The sequence below is a fragment of the Saccharomyces kudriavzevii genome (assembly GCF_947243775.1).
Source record: "Saccharomyces kudriavzevii IFO 1802 strain IFO1802 genome assembly, chromosome: 10".
Classification (NCBI taxonomy): domain Eukaryota; kingdom Fungi; phylum Ascomycota; class Saccharomycetes; order Saccharomycetales; family Saccharomycetaceae; genus Saccharomyces; species Saccharomyces kudriavzevii.
In genome coordinates this window covers 416,154-435,034 of record NC_079281.1, presented here as the reverse complement: position 1 = coordinate 435,034, position 18,881 = coordinate 416,154, and the positions used below count along the sequence as shown (strand labels likewise).

The following is an 18,881-nucleotide window of genomic DNA, read 5'->3' as shown; positions in this document are numbered from 1 at the left end:
ATGCGCAAGTAAATTATTATAATACTAATTCATTAGATTTGTCCTGTGTTCTTCTCTTTTTCGCCTCTTCGAAGAGAAAAAAAATTTTCTTCGATGGCGGGTAAGAAACACACTTTAACAATAGTTTTCTCTCAGATGTTTAAAACGAGTCCAAGTTACAACGATGATTGATTCATCCTTACATAACTATTTATATGTTTGTATGCTTATGCGCAACGTGAAAGATTGACATTCTTCTTAAATGTCAATCTTGACTGTCTCTACTTCTAACGTTTCTAAATCTAGTAATACAACCACCCCAGTAGAACTGAATTCAGGCACAGATATTATCCTTATATTCTTTCCGCCAATGTCTATTGATCTTGTTCCGAAATACGGTTGGTTACCTACAACGTAAACGTGTGGCCACTTGTCCAATACGAATGGATCTTTATCAGTATATGGATAACACCATAAGGTGTCAGGCGCAGTGGGCGCGATGTTTTGCCATTTCATGGTACATTCCATGAGATCCATTCGGTGTTCTATATTGTCTTTAAAATCATCGTTATTTTCACCTTGCATAAACTTTTCTTGACCTTCTTTTACAATTTCATTTGATGGTATTACGTATTTACAAATATCGTTGATATTCTTACCTGAAATGGCTAAAACATCTACACCGCTATAGGTGAACTCATAAGGATTCGTCACTAGATTCAAAATCTCTTTGTTAGAATCATTGAAGTAGGATTCTAGTGATTTGTCGAATAGTGATTTGTGGAAAGGCTGTTGAGGTAGGGATTTGTCACTTGGATCGTTAGTACCGGGCATCATGTCAACGGATATGGAAGGAAGAATGTTGTGTAAGAACCTACTGAGTTCAGTCAGGGAAGTGGTTAATTCATCCTTGGTCACACTTCTAATGTCGAAATCAACGGAATTACCACATATCAGTAACCTGCCGATCTCAGAAACGTCGTCAATTTTATCACTGATTCTTCCCATCAAGAACTCTCTCAGGATCTCTAATCTCAATATTCTATCAGGTGAGGTATTGTTAAGATTTAATCCAGAAACAAGAGCAATTTTGCCCCTGGAGTGAGAGGAAGCATTTCGGGTAGGCAAAGGATTTTGTACCAAGGGAGTGGGATAGCATATATCTAGTACTTGGAATGTCCCGGCCTCAGCCTCCATACCTAGAATACCTACAACAACACCAGTGATGAAGGGTGCAGACCGAATAAAATCACCCACCAGGAGCACTCTCCCACTTTCATCTTCCAGCATGATTTCATCGGAACCACCCTCTTTATCAGTGTAACTTTTCGTCAAATCCGGCGCACCATAAGTGTCATTGATGACTTCTTCCAATACATTTGGTTTGTACTTCATCTCACAGTATATGGACCCAACGCACCAGCATGGTTGATTTCCTTGAATATCCAGTACCTTGTCCTTCTTCAGGACCAGTTTCCCATTCAAGGTAAAACCTGCATCCCATCTATTATCACATTCCTTCAAGACACGGTCTCTGAAAGTTTTCAAGCGGTACTGATACATGTGGTAGTACTGAGAACCGTAGTCGCGTTCTTTATGGCAGAGTTGAAATGGGTTCGATTCGTTGTGAAGACCGCCATCTCCAATTCTTATCCTTTTTAGTGGCTGAGACAGTTCTTCATTTTGAAAACACCTGTTCTCGTTGAACTTTGCTAGCAACGTGTCCATGGTTCTCCATACCCATTTTTTGTCCATCAAAAATCCAGCTATAGCTCGCCCAGTGCATCTTATTCTCAAAGCCATTTTGTCTTTTAACTTATGGAATAAGCTTTACGCGTCTGGTCAAATCGTGTAAAACTATATAAATCGCTCTCCAAGTCTTGGCGGCTATTCTGTTTTTCTTTTCTCTTTTCTCTTCATTTGACACCCTTTTTGTCACTTTCCTACTATATCGAAGCAGGTGAAGGACACCCAAAAAGGATTGAACAGTTGGCAAAATGGCGCAAGAGGAATGTTCAAGAACTGCTGCACCCTTCTTTTTGAAAATCAACGCCTTCGTTTATGAATATATATATATATAAATATATACTTATGTATACATATTGAATGATTATTCCCGTTGGACGTTTTAGCAGTGGCCATTAGAAAACCAAGCGTAGGAGAAAAATCAATCATGCATAATACCGGAAAGAGGTATTCCGAAACTGCCAAAAAGGTGGCGGCAGGAAGGGCAAGGAAGCGTAAACAAGCTTATGAGAAAGACCAACTGCACACGCAGCAACTAGAGGCTCAAGAGGCTCAGAAATGGGAAGAAGGTGTAAAACCTCCCAATCAGAAGAAGCTGATCTTGGATGAAAAAAAGGTAGAAAAGCTGAGAGCCAAAAAGGAAAGAGATGGATTATTAGCCGCCGAGGAGGAAGTATTGGGTAAGGGTGGCAAGGGAAAAATATAAATGGGGGGTCAAACTAGAGGAAAGCAGGTTCAGGAACTACTTTAGTTCAATAAACAGAGTCCTGGATTTTTTTCCCGGTTCTGTTCAACGGCGATATCCGGAGGTTGATCGTGGTCGAAAGCGGTGGTTTATCGAATTTCTTTAAACTTCATAATATATATATATATGCATGTATTCTTTGAATAGAAGAAAGAGCAGTAGAGGAGAATATAGCTTCTTCAGTCATTTATATATAATTTATAAGTGCGTGATAAGCTGGTGTTGGCTCAACCTTAGTACCATAAACAATTGTGTGATCATTCTGTTTTTTTTCGTACATATAATGCAGCGGCCATTCAATTGAAGGCTGTCTGATGAATGTTTCTGTGAATATTTAAGATATGTGTACCGTATGCCTATTTGAGAAGTAGTCGAAATTCGTCATCTTATTATAAATGTTCATAGAATATGAGTATATCATATACAGGAGCTGATGTCATTGGCATTTATGAAAAAGGGCGCTTCATAGAAAGCTTTCTTAGTAGAGTGGAAGGCTTTCGTGATAGCTTTGAGGGATTGTTCGAACTAGATTTTCGCTTCCCTTTCAACTGATGGATTTTCTCGGCAGGTTTATCATAATCATCCATCATAGCACTCTTTCTGGACTTCGTCGAAGATTGACTTTCTGAATTTTGCCGGTCCCCATTTGCTCCAGTTGGTGAAAACGAACTACTGTCAACTGGTAAGAGAGCCTTATTTGTGTTTAGAATAGGACTTTGTGGCAGTAATTTGGTTTTATTCAACCTAAAAATATGGGAAACAGGTTTTAAGTAGATTGATACTATTGTACCAATATTTAATTCCAGCTCCTCCAAAACAGTAGGATCCAGTTTTGTGTTCATTTCTATTAGCGGCAATTCTCCATCTAATACTGATTTTAAGGATTCAAAACTTAGTGCGTTCGAATTACAAGGTGTTTTCGTTAATGACAGTAACCTCCAATACATAAAGGCCTTATCTCTTAGATCAGGGTTATTTCCCTGATCAGTACAGCCTTTCAATAAATTCATGCAAAGTTCTTCGGTTTCTTCTGTCGGACTTCTGATGAAAAATTTTATTGCGGAATTCAGGATTGAAAATTGCACCTCTAGCGTCTCAGTAAACATGCTAGAAGAAAAGACTTTGAACAAGTTCAAGTAATTTGGAATAATATCCGAATATTGCGTAATTATCCAAATCATGGCGTTTTTAGATTCGGGTTCTTGTACGACTTCGGTATGTTTAATTAATTCTGTTACATTTGCCTTAAAATTATTAGGATATTTCCTCAAGATATTCCTGAAAACAGAAATGATCTCCTGAACGACATAATCAACGCCAAATTCTAATAAATCTAAAAGGACAGTAACGCAATCATGTACAGAATCTTCATCTAATTTAACAGCTAGATTGCCAATGGCTCTGACTGATTTTCTTGACATTTGTATATCGATGTCTGTTGCATACTGTTCCAATTCTTCTAGGATTCTCGACAAAGTCTCTTTGTTAGCCAAAAGATATAGACACTCCAATTTCGTATCTTTGATATATATAGGATCATTGTACTCGATGAAAAAATACGAAATATCTAGTCTAAGCAAAGATGACTCCCTACTCAATAGAAGAAGAATAACGTTTCTCAAGACTAAAAATTGTAGTTCTGGAGGCTTATCTAGTAAAGCTATTACCGAATTAGATAATTTTTCGGCTAGACTCTCTTTGATGACATCAATATAATTCAGTAAATACATGATAAATTTTAAAGTGTTCAACACTACATAGGTGTTTACCTGTTGCAGGTATGGCAAAGCTAGTCCGATCATTTCATGCGTATCTAAGTAATGCTGCGGTACAACGGAAGTTGTTAAAATTTCCAATACAGTGGCCTTATTCCATTCATTTAATTCGGGCAAAAGCTCTAGCATGTTAAAGGCGAGTTCCAAAGAAAGTCTGAAGGGCTCCATGTTAACATTTTTTTCGTGAATGGAACACAGAGTATGCAATGCAGCCACAACAACTTCTGGAGAACTTGATTGTAATCTTACAATTTCCTGTAGAATGCTTGATAAACCCAACACTCTTTCGTGGTCAATTTCATCCAGATCTAAAAGTGCATAAATCGCCGTCCTTGTCACTTCTTCAGGTGGACTTTTATGATTTACCAATGAAATGATACAATCGAAAGCCTGCTCAGAAAAGTCTCTCAAGGGAACTAGCACCAAAGTTCTTAATGCCATAATTTTTAACTTTTCATCTCTGCTTTTAAAATCGTCCATTATGAAAGGCAGTGCCTCTTTGGCTTGTTGGGGTTTTAACACACCCATCACTCTAATATATTCATGACAAATTCTTTTCACTTCCAAATCATCTTCGATTTGCCAGAATTTTAAAAGTTCAGAAAATAAAAGGGACATTTCGCCATAATTTCCTAGCATCAAATTTGCGATAATTTTCCTTAGAGCATTTTTTTTTCTTGTGGTATTTGATTTGAACTTCTTTACACCAAAATGTTGCAGATCAGTGACAATTTCATTTGCTTTATATCTAGCAAAAACTCTTTGATCGGACATAAGTAAAATTTGTCCTATGCAATATAAATCAGTTCGTGGGCTGTTGTTCCTTCTTGAATGGCAATTTCAATTGTTTCTATATTATCTTACTTTTCAGCACTTGAGACCTGACCTAAATTGTCTCCTATTCTGCATAACTTACCCGAATAAATTTACATCATAATGGAGAAGCTTTCCATTCACCTAAGAATGTCTTTTACAAAGCAGAGCGGCGCTTTGTGTTAATATGTAATGATCATTTTGAACTCCAGACCTTGTTCGTGCTTATTATTTCTTCAATGCTCTGGCTCTGAATGTCTGAACCTTATTCAAGAGCGAAGACGATTAAAAATGGTAACTTCATTGCCATTTTACTAGAATAGAGAAATACATGTGAGAAAGACGTCAAGAAGAGCACGGACTATTTTCTGTTCGTTGCTTAGCTATTTGAAAGTGGGGATCCCAACAAGTAACAAGTTGAAACTCTTGTTTTTTATTATGTTGTTTCACATGGAGTCTTTCAAGTTCAGGTTAATCTGCCATCAGTTGAAATCGACCAAGGACCCGGTTTCAACACTGAACACTGAATTCCCGAACTATTGCGCGGGCTCTTTCCGTTATAAGTCAATTGCACGGTTCTTTCTCTATAGTCACTTTTCTTTGCAAGTCATTGATAGCCCAATCAGGAAAGTAAGATCTAAAAAACATTATCTTTGGCTCGATTAGGAAACGCTTCACGCACAATGTAATTCAGAACGATTCCTAATTTTACCAAGTCATAGCAGCTGTATGCTATTCTATGCTCTAAAAGCCCAATGCACACTCGAATCTTTGTACATGTTATTAGTTGTTTGATCATGTAACAAAATACATCTTTTGCAAATGAAAACTATTAAGAAAAGCAGAACTCTTGGTTGCTATAAATATGCTAATCGATCTTCCATTAGTTTTAGCGATCACTTCTACCAATATCCTTCCCTGAGATTTGTCATCTTTTTGCTCCATATAGCCTTTTTAAAAAGAGCCATAAGAGTTTGTCATATTTCAAAATGTCTACCATCCTCAGTATTGTTGTATGGCTTTGTTCTTTGGCGTTTTCCTCTGCCGCGAATATCGACGATATCTCGTTTTCCAATTTGGAAATTGCTCCATTGACTTCCAATAAGCAACCCGATCAAGGTTGGACCGCCAGTTTTGATTTTACTATCGCTGATGCATCTTCCATCAAAGAGGGCGATGAATTCTCATTGTCAATGCCACATGTTTATAGAGTTAAGTTGTCAGATGTGTCTCAAACAACTACCATCTCATTAAAGGATGGTACTGAGGCTTTCAAATGCTATGTTTCCCAACAAGCTGCTTACCTACACGAAAATACGATTTTTAGATGTACTGCTCTGACTAAATTATCCTCTTATAATACCATTGACGGTTCCATAACATTTTCCCTTAATTTCAGCAACGGTAATTCCAAGTATGAATATGAATTAGAAAACGCGAAGTTTTTCAAGTCAGGACCCATGCTTGTTCAGCTCGGTGATCAAATGTCTGACGTGGTAAGTTTCGATTCTGCTACATTTACAGAAAACGTTTTGCATTCTGGGCGTACAACTGGTTATGATTCGTTTGAAAGTTATCATTTGGGTATGCGCTGTCCTAACGGATATTTCTTAGGTGGTACTGAAAAGATAGATTACGACAATTCTGAACAGAATGTTAATTTGGATTGCTCTTCAGTTCAGGTTTATTCATCCAATGACTTTAACGATTGGTGGTTTCCACAAAGCTACAATGATACAAATGCCGACGTTAGCTGTTTTGGTAGCAGCTTATGGATTACACTTGACGAAAAATTAGATAATGGTGAAATGGTATGGGTAAACGCGTTGCAATCCCTTCCTGCGGGTACAAACACTGTAGATCATGCACTGCAATTCCAATATTCATGTTTCGACACCATAGCAAATACTACATACGCTACACAATTTTCGACTACTAGGGAATTTATTGTTTATCAGGGCAAGAATCTCGCCACTGCCAGCGCTAATACATCAACTACAACTACTGGATGGGTATCAGCTACTACTACCGGGTGGACTTCAACTACTACAACTGGATGGACAAGTATATACGCTAGCACGTATTCCACTGAATCCACCGTCACGATTGGAAAAGACACTCAAACCACGCCGGAAGTAATCATCCACGAGGGGACTTCTAGCACACAGTTGGCTTCAACTACTAAAACTGGATGGACAAGTACATACGCTAGCACGTATTCCACTGAATCCACCGTCACGAGTGGAGAAGACACTCAAACCACACCGGAAGTAATCATCCACGAGGGGACTTCTAGCACACAGTTGGCTTCAACTACTAAAACTGGATGGACAAGTACATACGCTAGCACGTATTCCACTGAATCCACCGTCACGAGTGGAGAAGACACTCAAACCACACCGGAAGTAATCATTCACGAGGAGACTCCCAGCATACAGCTAACTTCAACCACCGTACTTATTGAAAGTACAACTATTGGATGGACAGACGCTGTGAGAACTGTCACTTCACACTTTACCTCCTCTTTTCCTGCAATGATCAATAGCATACCACGGGTCTCTTCATCCGTAGCGTTTAAAACGTCGGATGCTTCAATTTCCAGCACCAAATCCGAGTACACTACAATTATTGCCAACACCACCTCTGTTTCCCCTGGAAATTCAGAGACGATTGTAAATGAAACTTTTGCATCCTTCACGAGAAGCTTCTTTTACGCCTCCCCTAGCTGCTCACTATCACCCGATCCATCCTTTTCTATGTCTGCTCCACCTGATTCATCTCTACGCGTAAGCAAATCATTGTCTAGCCTTGCGCATACCTCTGGACCAACATGTAACTCATCCATGGAAACGAAAAATACAGAAGCCTATGAGTACGCGACTTTAACAACATCTAAAGCAGGCTCCAGCCCATTGAGTGGAATAGCAACTTCATCTCATGAGAATGAAATCGGTGGCTCCTCGACGTCGTCTTTGATAGCACATTACTCTTCTGCTCCATACGGCCAACCATCTTCGCTTAATTTACAACTGAGCCCTACATCAACCTCTATTATTTCAATATATGAAGGTGATGCTTGTACTTTTCCATCGAGTGAACTGAGTTCCATCTTTTTTCTTGTTATATCGTGCCTGCTGTGTTAGGGCAGGTCCTGTTGTAACCAGAACATTATGCAGGGGCTTATGAAGTACCATTCATAATTTACTTTTAACAATCTTCTTTCACAAAGCATGTTTAAACGAACTGTTCATATCTTAACTATTTTATACTACTTTTAGTTCTTTATTTTTGTTCTTTTAATAGTTCATTTCAAGCAACTGGCACCAAAATTTACATTTTGGTGAACAACTAGAAATTTGGGGATATGCATTTCAAGTTCATTACCCGAATGCCAATTAGGTGACTAAACTTCGCTTTCCGATGGGTTAATACTGAAAGAAAACAGGTAAAAAAAGAATATTGGACTAAAAGTACCTAGTGTAATAATTTCTATTTGGGTGTTAACCAGTCAACCGCCCTTCGAGTAATGTTGCGTTCACTTCATACAGCAGCTACTTCTGCCAACAGGAGGCTATACTCTCTGGCATGTCTTTCGAATAGAAATGGAAACAAAATCATTGAAACACTTTTGAGCCATCATACATTCGACCCAATTCGCCGTCACTTACCCACGGATACGGCCACCCTCGATCCATACTCTCTATCACAGAATGTTATTAAAAGCCTAAACACGTTAAGGGTCGCCAAAGAAGATGCAGCCGTGATACACAATATGATGATAGAAAATCTAAGTGGTCTTGACTACAGCATTGCAACAATTCACTCTAAGAATTTGCGTGACCTTGGTTTGAGGCCATCAGTTTCCGCCATAAAGCAAATAATCAAAAACAACCCGGGAAGGGTACAAAGTTCATGGGAAATTTTCATGAAATATAAAGCTTTAGTACAAAATGTTCCTGATGAATTGATTGAGGTGGTTCTAGAGAAAATCATTAACTTTGACAAGGCCGAAAAGATCGATGGAAAGGAAAAATTAACTTTTCAAGATCTGGCAAGGTGTTTATATTTAATGGATCACCTTTCATCGAAGAATGTTATATCTTCAAGGCTCATAGAACCCATTCTCATTTATGCAATAGACAATGGAATTCCTAATATTTTAGCTTTTATGGTGGAATATAAAATACCGTTAAACTTCTTTGATAAGTATATCAACGAATTGACACCCTGCCAACTTTTCGATCTTTACAGCTTCTACGCACCTCATAATGTGATAGTTGATCCATTAATGCTACATAAATGTGTAGCAATCCTGGGAGAAAACGGGACGATCGCTCTTACTGAAGACGAAAATGAAATAATCAGTAAGCTGCAGGAAGAGATAGAAAGTGTTAAGTTGCAGTGTCACGATAGTTGGGACTTCGATTTTCCGAAAGACAATGCTCGCAAAACAGAAACGGCATTCAAAAATTTATTCTTAGAAATTAGGAAAAGAAACCTAGACAAAATGGACTTTAAGTTAGCTCTCACATTATTGAGGGTAATTGGAGCTTTCAAAGGTGACATTGCCCTATTTTTCGAGTTGTATTACGAATACCTCTTGAACTTCAAGAATAATGAAGAAAGCCTAATGTTTGAAGCGTTTTTGGCGCTCTCCTGCCAAGGCTATAAAAAAGGTAATGTCAAAATGCTGGAATATGCCGACGCTTTTGTAAATGACGGTACTGATGACATGCTTAAAAGCAAAACTTTAAGCGTGCTAATTGTCGCCAATGCAAAAACAAATATAAATTTATCTCTCCAGATTTACAATTCTAATATAGCCAAGGCTAACAAGGGAAAAAATGATTCCACAGATCTTGCTGACAGTGACATACTTACTGAGTCGCTTATTTTAGCTTTTTTATCCAAAGGTGATGCTGATTTTGCTAGGGTCATCTTTGATGGTGCATTAGGAGAGAAGGTGATATCGGGACCCACTGCTGCAAAAAGAATAAAGAAGCTCTTGGCGCGATATGGAGAAGCGGTAGAGGCTAAAGAAAGCAAAGAAGTTATGCAATCTAGGATAGAGCATTATATGAAAACCATTTGACTCTACTTTACCATGTATATACATATACACTTATTTAGTAATTACGTCCCTATATGACACTAACATTAATTATATATGGTGTTGTATGGGAATCGTTTCGAGTAAAATTGTGTCCACCCTTTTTTTTTTTTTTTTTTTTTTTTTACGTGGCTCTTTGGGAACCAATTGCTTGTAAATCTGTGCACAACAGTGGATGCTAGATGAGCATAATCATACAAAAAACATACTTTTTTATCTAAATACAAAACGAATATTTTTATGCGCTCAGAGTTTTATGTTAGTGCCATCAGGCCCTGATGTACTTCTCTTAGTCTTACCGGAAACATCTTTCTTCTCACCCTTTTGATTGATGATAGTCACATTTCTGGCTCTTGACAGAGTGTCGACTACCTCATTCTTTTTGGATTTTTTGTTCAGGTTTGATGAAACAGCTTTCGACTTCTTTCTCTTCATAGCTCTACGTAATCTGTTTTTATCTTCTCTAGTCAATTCTTCTTTAGACATTGCAACGCCATTCTTCAAGCGGATTTCTCCCCCCTTTTCTGCCTTACCGACATTGTATATTTCTTGGGGAGCCAAAGTAGACGCATTTGACATGTACAGTGGTTGAGCATCCTCCATAGATATAGCAGGTGTTTCGACTCTAATTTCCAAGGAATTACTTGCTGGCTTGGGAATGAAGTGTATTGACGAGAGCACATCCAATTTATATACCAAATTGGTGTAGAGTTCTGAAATTTCGGAATGTGCCTTTTTGAGCTCTTCACTTAAAGCGGATTCATCTCCGGTACGTGCATAATCGTCCTCATATATTTCTGCCAGTGACTTTGACGATTTAATATCGCTTAATTCAAATTGTGGCCGTTGCGACTTGCGTGAGACATCTAAAAGGGTCCTTCTTTGAAGGTCATCGAAGTTACTATCTTGTATCCTTCGTCTAATCATATCTTCTAATGATTCTGTGACTTCGCTTGTTATTACAGGCACAGGCTTTGCTGTTCTATCAAATTCAAGATCCTCAGTAAGTAGTGCATCATTGGGACGATCCTTAGCCTTTACCTCACCTTTTAAAGACCACTTCTTCTCGGCAACGGCTTCCTTTTCCAGCTGTTCTATTTGTTTCCTAATCTCTAGTTGTTGCTTTTCAAAGGTAGACAAGTTTTTGTCACTTGCTTCACCCATTTTTTCAGCGATTAGATCATCCTCCTCATCAGCAAATAAGTCCAACTTGACTTTGTCCATGGCAGAATCAAACTCTTTTCCATTCGATACTTCATCATCTTCTGAACCGCCTAAGTCAACACTTTTCGCCGCAGATTCCTTTCCAGGTTTGTCAAAAAAATCTTCATAATAAATGGCATCCTCCTCCTCCTCTTCATCTGAAGGTACATCTTGAAAGTAATCTATCTCTGCATCTTCACCATCACCAGCAGCATCGTCAAAATTTTCCGCAGCTAAAGTGTCTCTATTGAACTTTTGGAGATCGAAGAATTCGTCATTAATACCATAAGGATCGGTGGAAAAGTTCTCTTCGTTTTTTCTAGGGGATTTTCTATCTTTCTCCACGTCACTATACTTAACTTCTTCCGCGATAGCTTCTTTGCCATCCAGTATTGGATCCTCAAGCTTCTTTGAGACGCTATCACTACCATCCTTCTCAGCCTCAAAAATCTCATCAGATAACACAGACTCTCCCTCAGAATCGTTCTCGGCTTCTTCGCTCCCGCTGTCTCTTTCAGATGATGAGTTTGTATTGTCCCCATCAGAGAGATTGGTAGAAGAAGGCGTGACAATATCTCTTAGTTCTTGAATTCCTTGAATCAGATCAGCATCAATGCTTTCGAGGACCAGCTTGACCTGCCACCAAATCTGGTTCGCATCTAAACCATCAATAGTGATTTCGTCTAACTCTGCTTTTCTCACAGTATTCCCATTTTTGCAGTTACTTATTACTGTGTCCATATATCTTTTGACATCTTTGGATGCTGCAGAAGAATCTTTCGAAATAATGCTACCTGCATTAAATTTCAGTGCTTCAACGAGTTCTGACATTATGTGGCTATGTTTGAGATCTTTCGTGCATGCACCAGTTCTCTATAGTTTTTTATAGAGTACTATTACTTCTCCAAGAGCTCATCGCAAAAAAGAAAATTTTCAGCTTTCCTAGCCGACGGCAGTTCATCTAAAAGAAAATAATCCTACACGAAAAATATGTATGCATGCTGTGGATTTTCACTTTCAACAGTAGAGAGATAGAAAATGAATTTTTAAAAGAGCAAATATGCACTAGCTAAGATATGATTGCAGCACCCACTCCTAATGTAGACAACACGACACTTATACATATGGTTACATGACAGGCCACTCTTTCCCATGGTTTAATGGTCGATTTGCATAGTCTCAAATAAAACCAACACGGTAAAATAAGACAAATTGTGAAACACAACCCTGCGCCCAAAAATGCAATGATCTTGTCAAACTCAGGGAAATTGATGGCTATTAAAACGAAAACAACATTGATAAAAATTCTATTAAATAACTGGAGGCCTTTCGCCATTCTTCTTTTAATGGCACTAGCTGTTTCATCGATGTGTTGCACATTCATGAGAACGTCCAGTACAGAAACAATTGGCCTTGCATTTAAAGGAGTTTTTGCAATAGGGATGATAGTCATAAGTGCTGATATCAATCCATATATAAATTTCGGATATCCCTCTGTTAACAAGACATTCTTGGTAATTTCATCTCTCACCATATTCCCGAACATTAGAAAGCCTATAACAGCAGTACCTATGTCAGTGACTGATGTTATCTTATAGGTTGTTTTCAAACAGTCCTTAAATTTATCTGGATGCCTCATGTCCGTCTTAAGGTTAGGGAAAACTGCATGTCCTCCCCAACAGGCACTCAGCAAACCTATAGATAAGCAAAGGTGCCTTAGGTCTAATGGCCACATGTTCGTTTCCATTGGATTAACCAATGAACCTGGAGAAGATGCCTTGTATAGTCCGCAACAGCAGATGACCAGCACAGTTCCAGTTGTCGAAAGGATGCCGAAAAGAGAGATGTTGGAAAGAACGCTCAATGGTATGAAAACTGGGGGTGTAATGACAAAAAATGAAACGATCTTGAAAAAAGTAGTCGAGTACTGAGGAAATAGAGCGTTCAAGGAATCCCCGAACAAAATCACCAAAGACACACCGCTTCCTAGTAGATCAAGAGTAAAGAGAGCTGAGATCAAGGCACGACCCTTTGAACCAAATGCTGCATAGCCCAAATCCGCATATGATATCAAAGTTGGATCTGTATCTAAGCATCTGGACAAAAGCTCAGCTGTACAGAATGTTCCTAAAGCAAAAATGGTAAGCATAGTAAGTCCGAAAATCCAGCCAGCATATTTTAGCCCAAGAGGCAGAGCCAGAAGCCCAATGCCAATGAGGACATTGATTGAGTTGAATATAGTTTGCGGAGCGGTTGATTGACCAGCAAGAAGAGTTACTACCTTACCATCTGCACCTTCTACTCTTTTCACCACAATTGATTCCATGTCATTATTTGTATAACTGCGCCCTGCGCCCCCGCTCATCATTTCAGTCAAGGAAGCTGTCGGGCGTAGTATTGACCCAGAATCTCCAATTGTCGAATTTTGAATAGACCCATAGTCGTCATCGTGGATGGCCATGCTAGCTGTACTAATTCTGTCGTTGTTGGCGGAGTTGCTGATGCGTGGACGACCAGCATTATTTAAAGTCACCGATAATCTCCTACCGTCTAAAGCTGGTGCCAAAGTATATGGGTCGTAGGTTTCATCACTGGCGTCTTTAAAAAACGACCTTTCGTTGTCTGCATTTAGTTCGATGTTACGAAACGAATTAGCTCTTCTCAATGAAGTTGCAAATCGACTTAAAGAATTAACGCCCTTGAAAGAGCCGACTGGCTGGTCTAAGATGGATTGTCTACGAGTCATGAACCCGTCAGATTGAAACTGTGATGCTGTATCATCTGGTGAGAATGCAGAACCTCTATTCAATGGAATCGATATATAGTGTACTTCGGAGCGCTTACGGTCATTGAGATTCAACGGTTCTTGCTCAGGCATTTGCGTCTCGGAAATCAATTATACGAAGCACGTAATCCTAAGTAATGACCTTTGGGTAAACCTTTCCCTTTTAAAAGTTCTATCAACATTTTCATTTTTTCGAGAATCTTCATTTTTCTACGTATTTATTTATATTCTCGACTGTCTCACTGTTCCACCCCTCGGTGCACAGATAAGAAAAAAAATGCGCGACCAACGGATCAAATGAAACAGAGGGCAATGCCAAACACGTCAAATATGACAAGGTGCCAGTTACATTATTTCAAACACTATGTTCCTTGAAAGCGTGAAAAAATCGTTGAGAAAAGCTTTAATTGAGGGCAGACCAAGTCTTCCAATGGTTTCAAATTCAAGAATATCAAAAAAAATCACGTGAAAAAACCTTCAAATTTTATATAAGTTTTTTAAAATTTTTCAAAATATTATGTTTAAAAAATTCATTCATTAAATTAATTATAAATGTTTATGCGCTCCGAAACAAAAATAATTTTATAGAACAATTATCACATATAATATGCTAATCCTGTTTCGTGATTGCTCATAAAACGGAAATGTGGAGCTGCACTTTTACAGGTTAGGCCCCTCCAAGGCATGTAGACCTAAAAGCTGTCTAGTTCACAAACGCACATAAGAGAGTTCATCTTCGATAGAATGCTCTCGTTAAAGAATGGTAAATGAATTTCATATTTACGTTTTTAAACTCTGTGGGGTGCCAACTGCACGCAATGAGCACGTTATATTTTACAAGTGTCATTCAAGTTTAGTGAGCTTTTTTTGAATGTGTATATATACACCTGCAAACAACGAACATGGTGAATAAAGAAAAGTAAAATTATAGACTTGGTATATGTTATATCTGCGTGTATATTCTTAGGCAATTTATTAACAAATACGGGGTGATTGGGGAAAGAAAACGGTGAAAGTTTTTGTCAGCCTATAGTCGCTCATACTCATCTGGGTAGAAAATCAAGCGTTCTACACCATCAGCTGTCAAAACAACCATTCTTATAACACCACCAGAAGAGCCATCCCACTTGATAGCTTGCGATAGCGAATGCTTTATGAAATCTACGGTTTCTTCCTTTGACATGTTTTCCCTAAAGTTTTTATCACAGTACCCATATATGAAGGTAGATCCGGATCCTGCTATCGCATAAGGTAATTTATGAACGGAGCCACCAATTGGGATAGTATATACTTCCCCTTTATTCTTGTCGTCATACCCAGCCACAATTATACCGGCAGTCAAATTATCTTTATTTTCATAGCATAGCTCTTTAAATACAGAGGCAGCAGTCTCCGTGGAGGGGGGACCATATTGAGAGGTATATAATTCCAAATGGTATTGAACAATGTCAGCGATTGCTTGAGTGTCTGCTGCGGAACCGGATCTACAACACCAAATTTTGTCATGCACTCTTGTCAATTTATCAGTCACACGGTTAGCAATGTACGCACCAGTGGTGGTACGTGAATCAGCACCTAGTATTACACCGTCCTTAAACGTTACGGCCATACTATTTCACAAAGGGTTGAAAAGAACCTACTAGTTAGTAATTAAGCGCAATTGAAGGGTTGCTTCACTGTTACATTTAGGAACAATAAATAGAGGGAAGAAGATTGCATATATACATACATTGAGGTACCCAAACTAACTTCACCCTTCTTCAAACGATTGATGTCCACTTGAATCCCGTTCATTTTGTCTTGCTGATTGAATTCTTAGGGATAGTTTCTAATTTGATAGTATTTATCGTGGTACTTATGTTTAATATTGTTAAGCTTGCATTTCAATGCATTTCCCTTTTTGCCACCGAATTCCGCTGCGAATGGAAGGCGAAGATGACAAAATTGAAAGAAAATCAAGTCGTAGAGCAGAACCAGCAAGTAATGGACAAAGATTGTCTTGAATAAACCAATTTAACGCTCTTCAATACGAATGCCCCCTTAATAAATAGAGCAGTTGCTCAAAACGTCTGAGTATGTCTTGTACATGAAGCATTTCTGATTACTTACGAAAACACTGCATTACACTCTCCTTCACTTCGACAGGGTAAGTAAGCTGGTAGTGCTTTTTCGCTTCTTGCAATATTTAGAAGGAAGAAAGCATAGTAACAAACGTTGTCTATTAGTGAATTGCTTCATTTAGAAGCATCCGGTTGTTTCTCATCTTAGAGCCAGACATATATTATTAGATATTGGTGCTGAAATATGAGGGGTTCTTGGTTTTCCTGGATAGCGGGATTATTCCTATTTTTTTTCAACGTGTCATTAGCTGCACAACACGCACCACCCTCAACTTGGGAGAACGTTGATTATAAGAGAACCATAGATGTATCCAACGCTTATATTTCCGAAACGATCGAATTAACCATCAAGAATATAGCGACTGAACCAGCGACTGAATATTTCGCTGCCTTTGAAAGTGACATTTTCAATAAAATTTCCTTCTTTTCTGCTTATTTGAGTGACGAGGCCATCTTCTTGAATAGTCAGCTGTTTGCCAATTCAACTATAGAGGCCAAAGATGAAGGTGAAGATGACATTAGATACGGGATTATCGAATTTCCAAATGCTGTTTTCCCTCAGGAAGAAATAAGCCTTGTCATCAAGAGTTTCTACAATACTGTCGGTGTTCCTTATCCTGAGCACGTTGGGATGTCGGAAGAACAACATCTATTATGGAAAACAAACAAAATGCCACTTTCCGCATATGATACTAAAAAGGCTTCTCTTACGATTATTGGAAGCTCTTCATATGAAGAATTCCATCCTCCAAATGACAAGAATTTACTAGGAAAAGCTAGCAGCAGTTCTTTTGAATTTGGGCCTTGGGAAAGCATTCCAAGTTTTTCTGCAAAAGAAAGACTGGCAATTATCTATTCTCATAACGCGCCTTTGAACGAAGTTGTCAACCTGAAAAGAAGTATCTGGTTTTCCCATTGGGCTTCCACCGTCCAATTTGAAGAATACTACGAATTAACGAACAAAGCTGCTAAACTAACCAACGGATTTTCGAGATTAGAACTCATGAAGCAAATTCAAAATCAAAATATGAGACAAACTCATTTTGTCACTGTCTTAGATATGTTGCTACCCGAGGGTGCTACTGATCATTATTTTACAGATTTGGTTGGGCTTGTTTCTACCTCTCATGCAGAACGTGATCATTTCTTTATAAGACCAAGGTTTCCAATATTTGGAGGTTGGAATTATAACTTCACAGTCGGTTGGACTAATCGATTGTCTGATTTCCTACATACATCTTCTAGCTCAGGAGACAAATACGTTGCTTCTATCCCAATACTTAATGGTCCATTAGATACTGTATACGATAATGTTGAATTGTCGATATTTCTTCCAGAAGGAGCGAAAATTCTCGACATTGACTCTCCAGTTCCTTTTACAAAGGTTTCCGTGGAAGCCCAAAAGTCATATTTTGACTTAAATAAGGGTCACATCAAATTAACTTTCCAGTACAGGAATCTGATTACTCAAGTTGCCAATGGCCAAGTTCTAATTAAGTATGATTACTCAAAGAATTCCTTCTTCAAAAAGCCCTTGTCTATTGCTTGCTATATTTTTACAGCACTGATGGGGGTTTTTGTCTTAAAAGCTTTGAATTTGAATTTATCAAACTAGTTTCATGAATGGTTGGTGTATTTTATGAAACAAGTCCAAAAAATTCCAATGTCTAATCAATATATAGATTACATAGATAAAAAATTTTCAACGAATAAAGGTATTCTATTCACAAGCATTTCTTGGATACTTTTGTGGTCTTTTCCCTGCATAAAATCAATGAATATATATACGCCAGTGAGATGAACTAATGGAAGCGAGAGCTCCTTCACCCTCAAAAATTACCAAACATTTTCCGATTCGTCCTTTAATCTGGCTACACGTACAGGTTCCCAGTCTTCTTCCGAAAGGCCTTGCAGGCGGTAATACTCTTCTTTTATGTCGAATTCTCTTTGATTTTTCTTCATTTTCAGTATATCCTCTTCATTAATTTCTTGAACTTTACGATCGCCTTGCTCATATTTGATCGCTGTGAAGCTCGACAACCAAAAGGAACCTAAAACTATTGTTGCGCAAAACGGCAAACCAAAGAATAGGAAGGGGTGCTTACCCAATGCTTTTTTATATCGCCCTGCTAATGATGCTTCATATGCTAACAGCTGCCTCCTAGATCTAAATTTTTTCCCGCTGAATGACATTTAATAGGTAAATATCTTAATATTCGAGTAATTTGGCCTATATTTGTAATTTCTGTTGGCTGTAATGCATCCTTTTTGCAATTATTGTTTCCGCCAGGCAGGCAGATTTGGGGAACTGCACTAGATCCAAAAGTTTCCCTGAAGGGCCATTACCCGGATTCACTGATCTGCTTATTTCGGTAAGCGATGTATGTTGTATGTTGTCAAACAACGCAGAAAGAGGCTGCCGCTATTAATGGATTTAACCTATTACCAGATTTAGAAGCGCTAGCAGTGGAAGTGTACTCTATATCAATATCAATCGTTAGCTTAAGGCAGTTCGCGAATCCCGCAATTTTCCTGCCACTGTATTTCGTGGTTCGCGATATTCACTATAATGTTCTGTGTGACTTCATGTAAAGAAATGATCTTC

General features: G+C 38.4%; 10 protein-coding genes across 10 annotated transcripts; 4 read left to right on the top strand and 6 right to left on the bottom strand.

Annotated features, from left to right (window-relative positions):
- Positions 1–237: 237 nt before the first annotated feature.
- On the bottom strand, positions 238–1,707 carry POL31 (DNA-directed DNA polymerase delta subunit POL31; the record flags this gene model as incomplete). Its single annotated transcript, XM_056229054.1, has 1 exon — positions 238–1,707. One exon carries the CDS (start codon positions 1,705–1,707, stop codon positions 238–240), a length of 1,470 nt encoding a protein of 489 aa, XP_056083111.1.
- Positions 1,708–2,152: 445 nt separating this feature from the next.
- On the top strand, positions 2,153–2,431 carry LSO1 (Lso1p; the record flags this gene model as incomplete). Its single annotated transcript, XM_056229053.1, has 1 exon — positions 2,153–2,431. The coding sequence occupies one exon, from the start codon at positions 2,153–2,155 to the stop codon at positions 2,429–2,431; it is 279 nt and encodes a 92-aa protein (XP_056083110.1).
- Positions 2,432–2,916: 485 nt separating this feature from the next.
- APL1 (Apl1p) lies at positions 2,917–5,019 on the bottom strand (the record flags this gene model as incomplete). The annotated part of the gene is made up of 1 exon (XM_056229052.1): positions 2,917–5,019. One exon carries the CDS (start codon positions 5,017–5,019, stop codon positions 2,917–2,919), a length of 2,103 nt encoding a protein of 700 aa, XP_056083109.1.
- Positions 5,020–6,047: 1,028 nt separating this feature from the next.
- On the top strand, positions 6,048–8,201 carry SAG1 (Sag1p; the record flags this gene model as incomplete). The annotated part of the gene is made up of 1 exon (XM_056229051.1): positions 6,048–8,201. The coding sequence occupies one exon, from the start codon at positions 6,048–6,050 to the stop codon at positions 8,199–8,201; it is 2,154 nt and encodes a 717-aa protein (XP_056083108.1).
- A 383-nt stretch (positions 8,202–8,584) lies between these two features.
- MRX12 (Mrx12p) lies at positions 8,585–10,150 on the top strand (the record flags this gene model as incomplete). Its single annotated transcript, XM_056229050.1, has 1 exon — positions 8,585–10,150. The coding sequence occupies one exon, from the start codon at positions 8,585–8,587 to the stop codon at positions 10,148–10,150; it is 1,566 nt and encodes a 521-aa protein (XP_056083107.1).
- A 264-nt stretch (positions 10,151–10,414) lies between these two features.
- On the bottom strand, positions 10,415–12,202 carry MPP10 (rRNA-processing protein MPP10; the record flags this gene model as incomplete). Its single annotated transcript, XM_056229049.1, has 1 exon — positions 10,415–12,202. One exon carries the CDS (start codon positions 12,200–12,202, stop codon positions 10,415–10,417), a length of 1,788 nt encoding a protein of 595 aa, XP_056083106.1.
- Positions 12,203–12,440: 238 nt separating this feature from the next.
- On the bottom strand, positions 12,441–14,249 carry AVT1 (Avt1p; the record flags this gene model as incomplete). The annotated part of the gene is made up of 1 exon (XM_056229046.1): positions 12,441–14,249. The coding sequence occupies one exon, from the start codon at positions 14,247–14,249 to the stop codon at positions 12,441–12,443; it is 1,809 nt and encodes a 602-aa protein (XP_056083105.1).
- Positions 14,250–15,183: 934 nt separating this feature from the next.
- PRE3 (proteasome core particle subunit beta 1) lies at positions 15,184–15,950 on the bottom strand (the record flags this gene model as incomplete). The annotated part of the gene is made up of 2 exons (XM_056229045.1): positions 15,184–15,766; positions 15,886–15,950. 2 exons carry the CDS (start codon positions 15,948–15,950, stop codon positions 15,184–15,186), a joined length of 648 nt encoding a protein of 215 aa, XP_056083104.1.
- Positions 15,951–16,460: 510 nt separating this feature from the next.
- OST1 (dolichyl-diphosphooligosaccharide--protein glycotransferase subunit OST1) lies at positions 16,461–17,891 on the top strand (the record flags this gene model as incomplete). The annotated part of the gene is made up of 1 exon (XM_056229044.1): positions 16,461–17,891. One exon carries the CDS (start codon positions 16,461–16,463, stop codon positions 17,889–17,891), a length of 1,431 nt encoding a protein of 476 aa, XP_056083103.1.
- A 221-nt stretch (positions 17,892–18,112) lies between these two features.
- Positions 18,113–18,469, bottom strand: COX16 (Cox16p; the record flags this gene model as incomplete). Its single annotated transcript, XM_056229043.1, has 1 exon — positions 18,113–18,469. The coding sequence occupies one exon, from the start codon at positions 18,467–18,469 to the stop codon at positions 18,113–18,115; it is 357 nt and encodes a 118-aa protein (XP_056083102.1).
- Between the last annotated feature and the right edge of the window lie 412 nt (positions 18,470–18,881).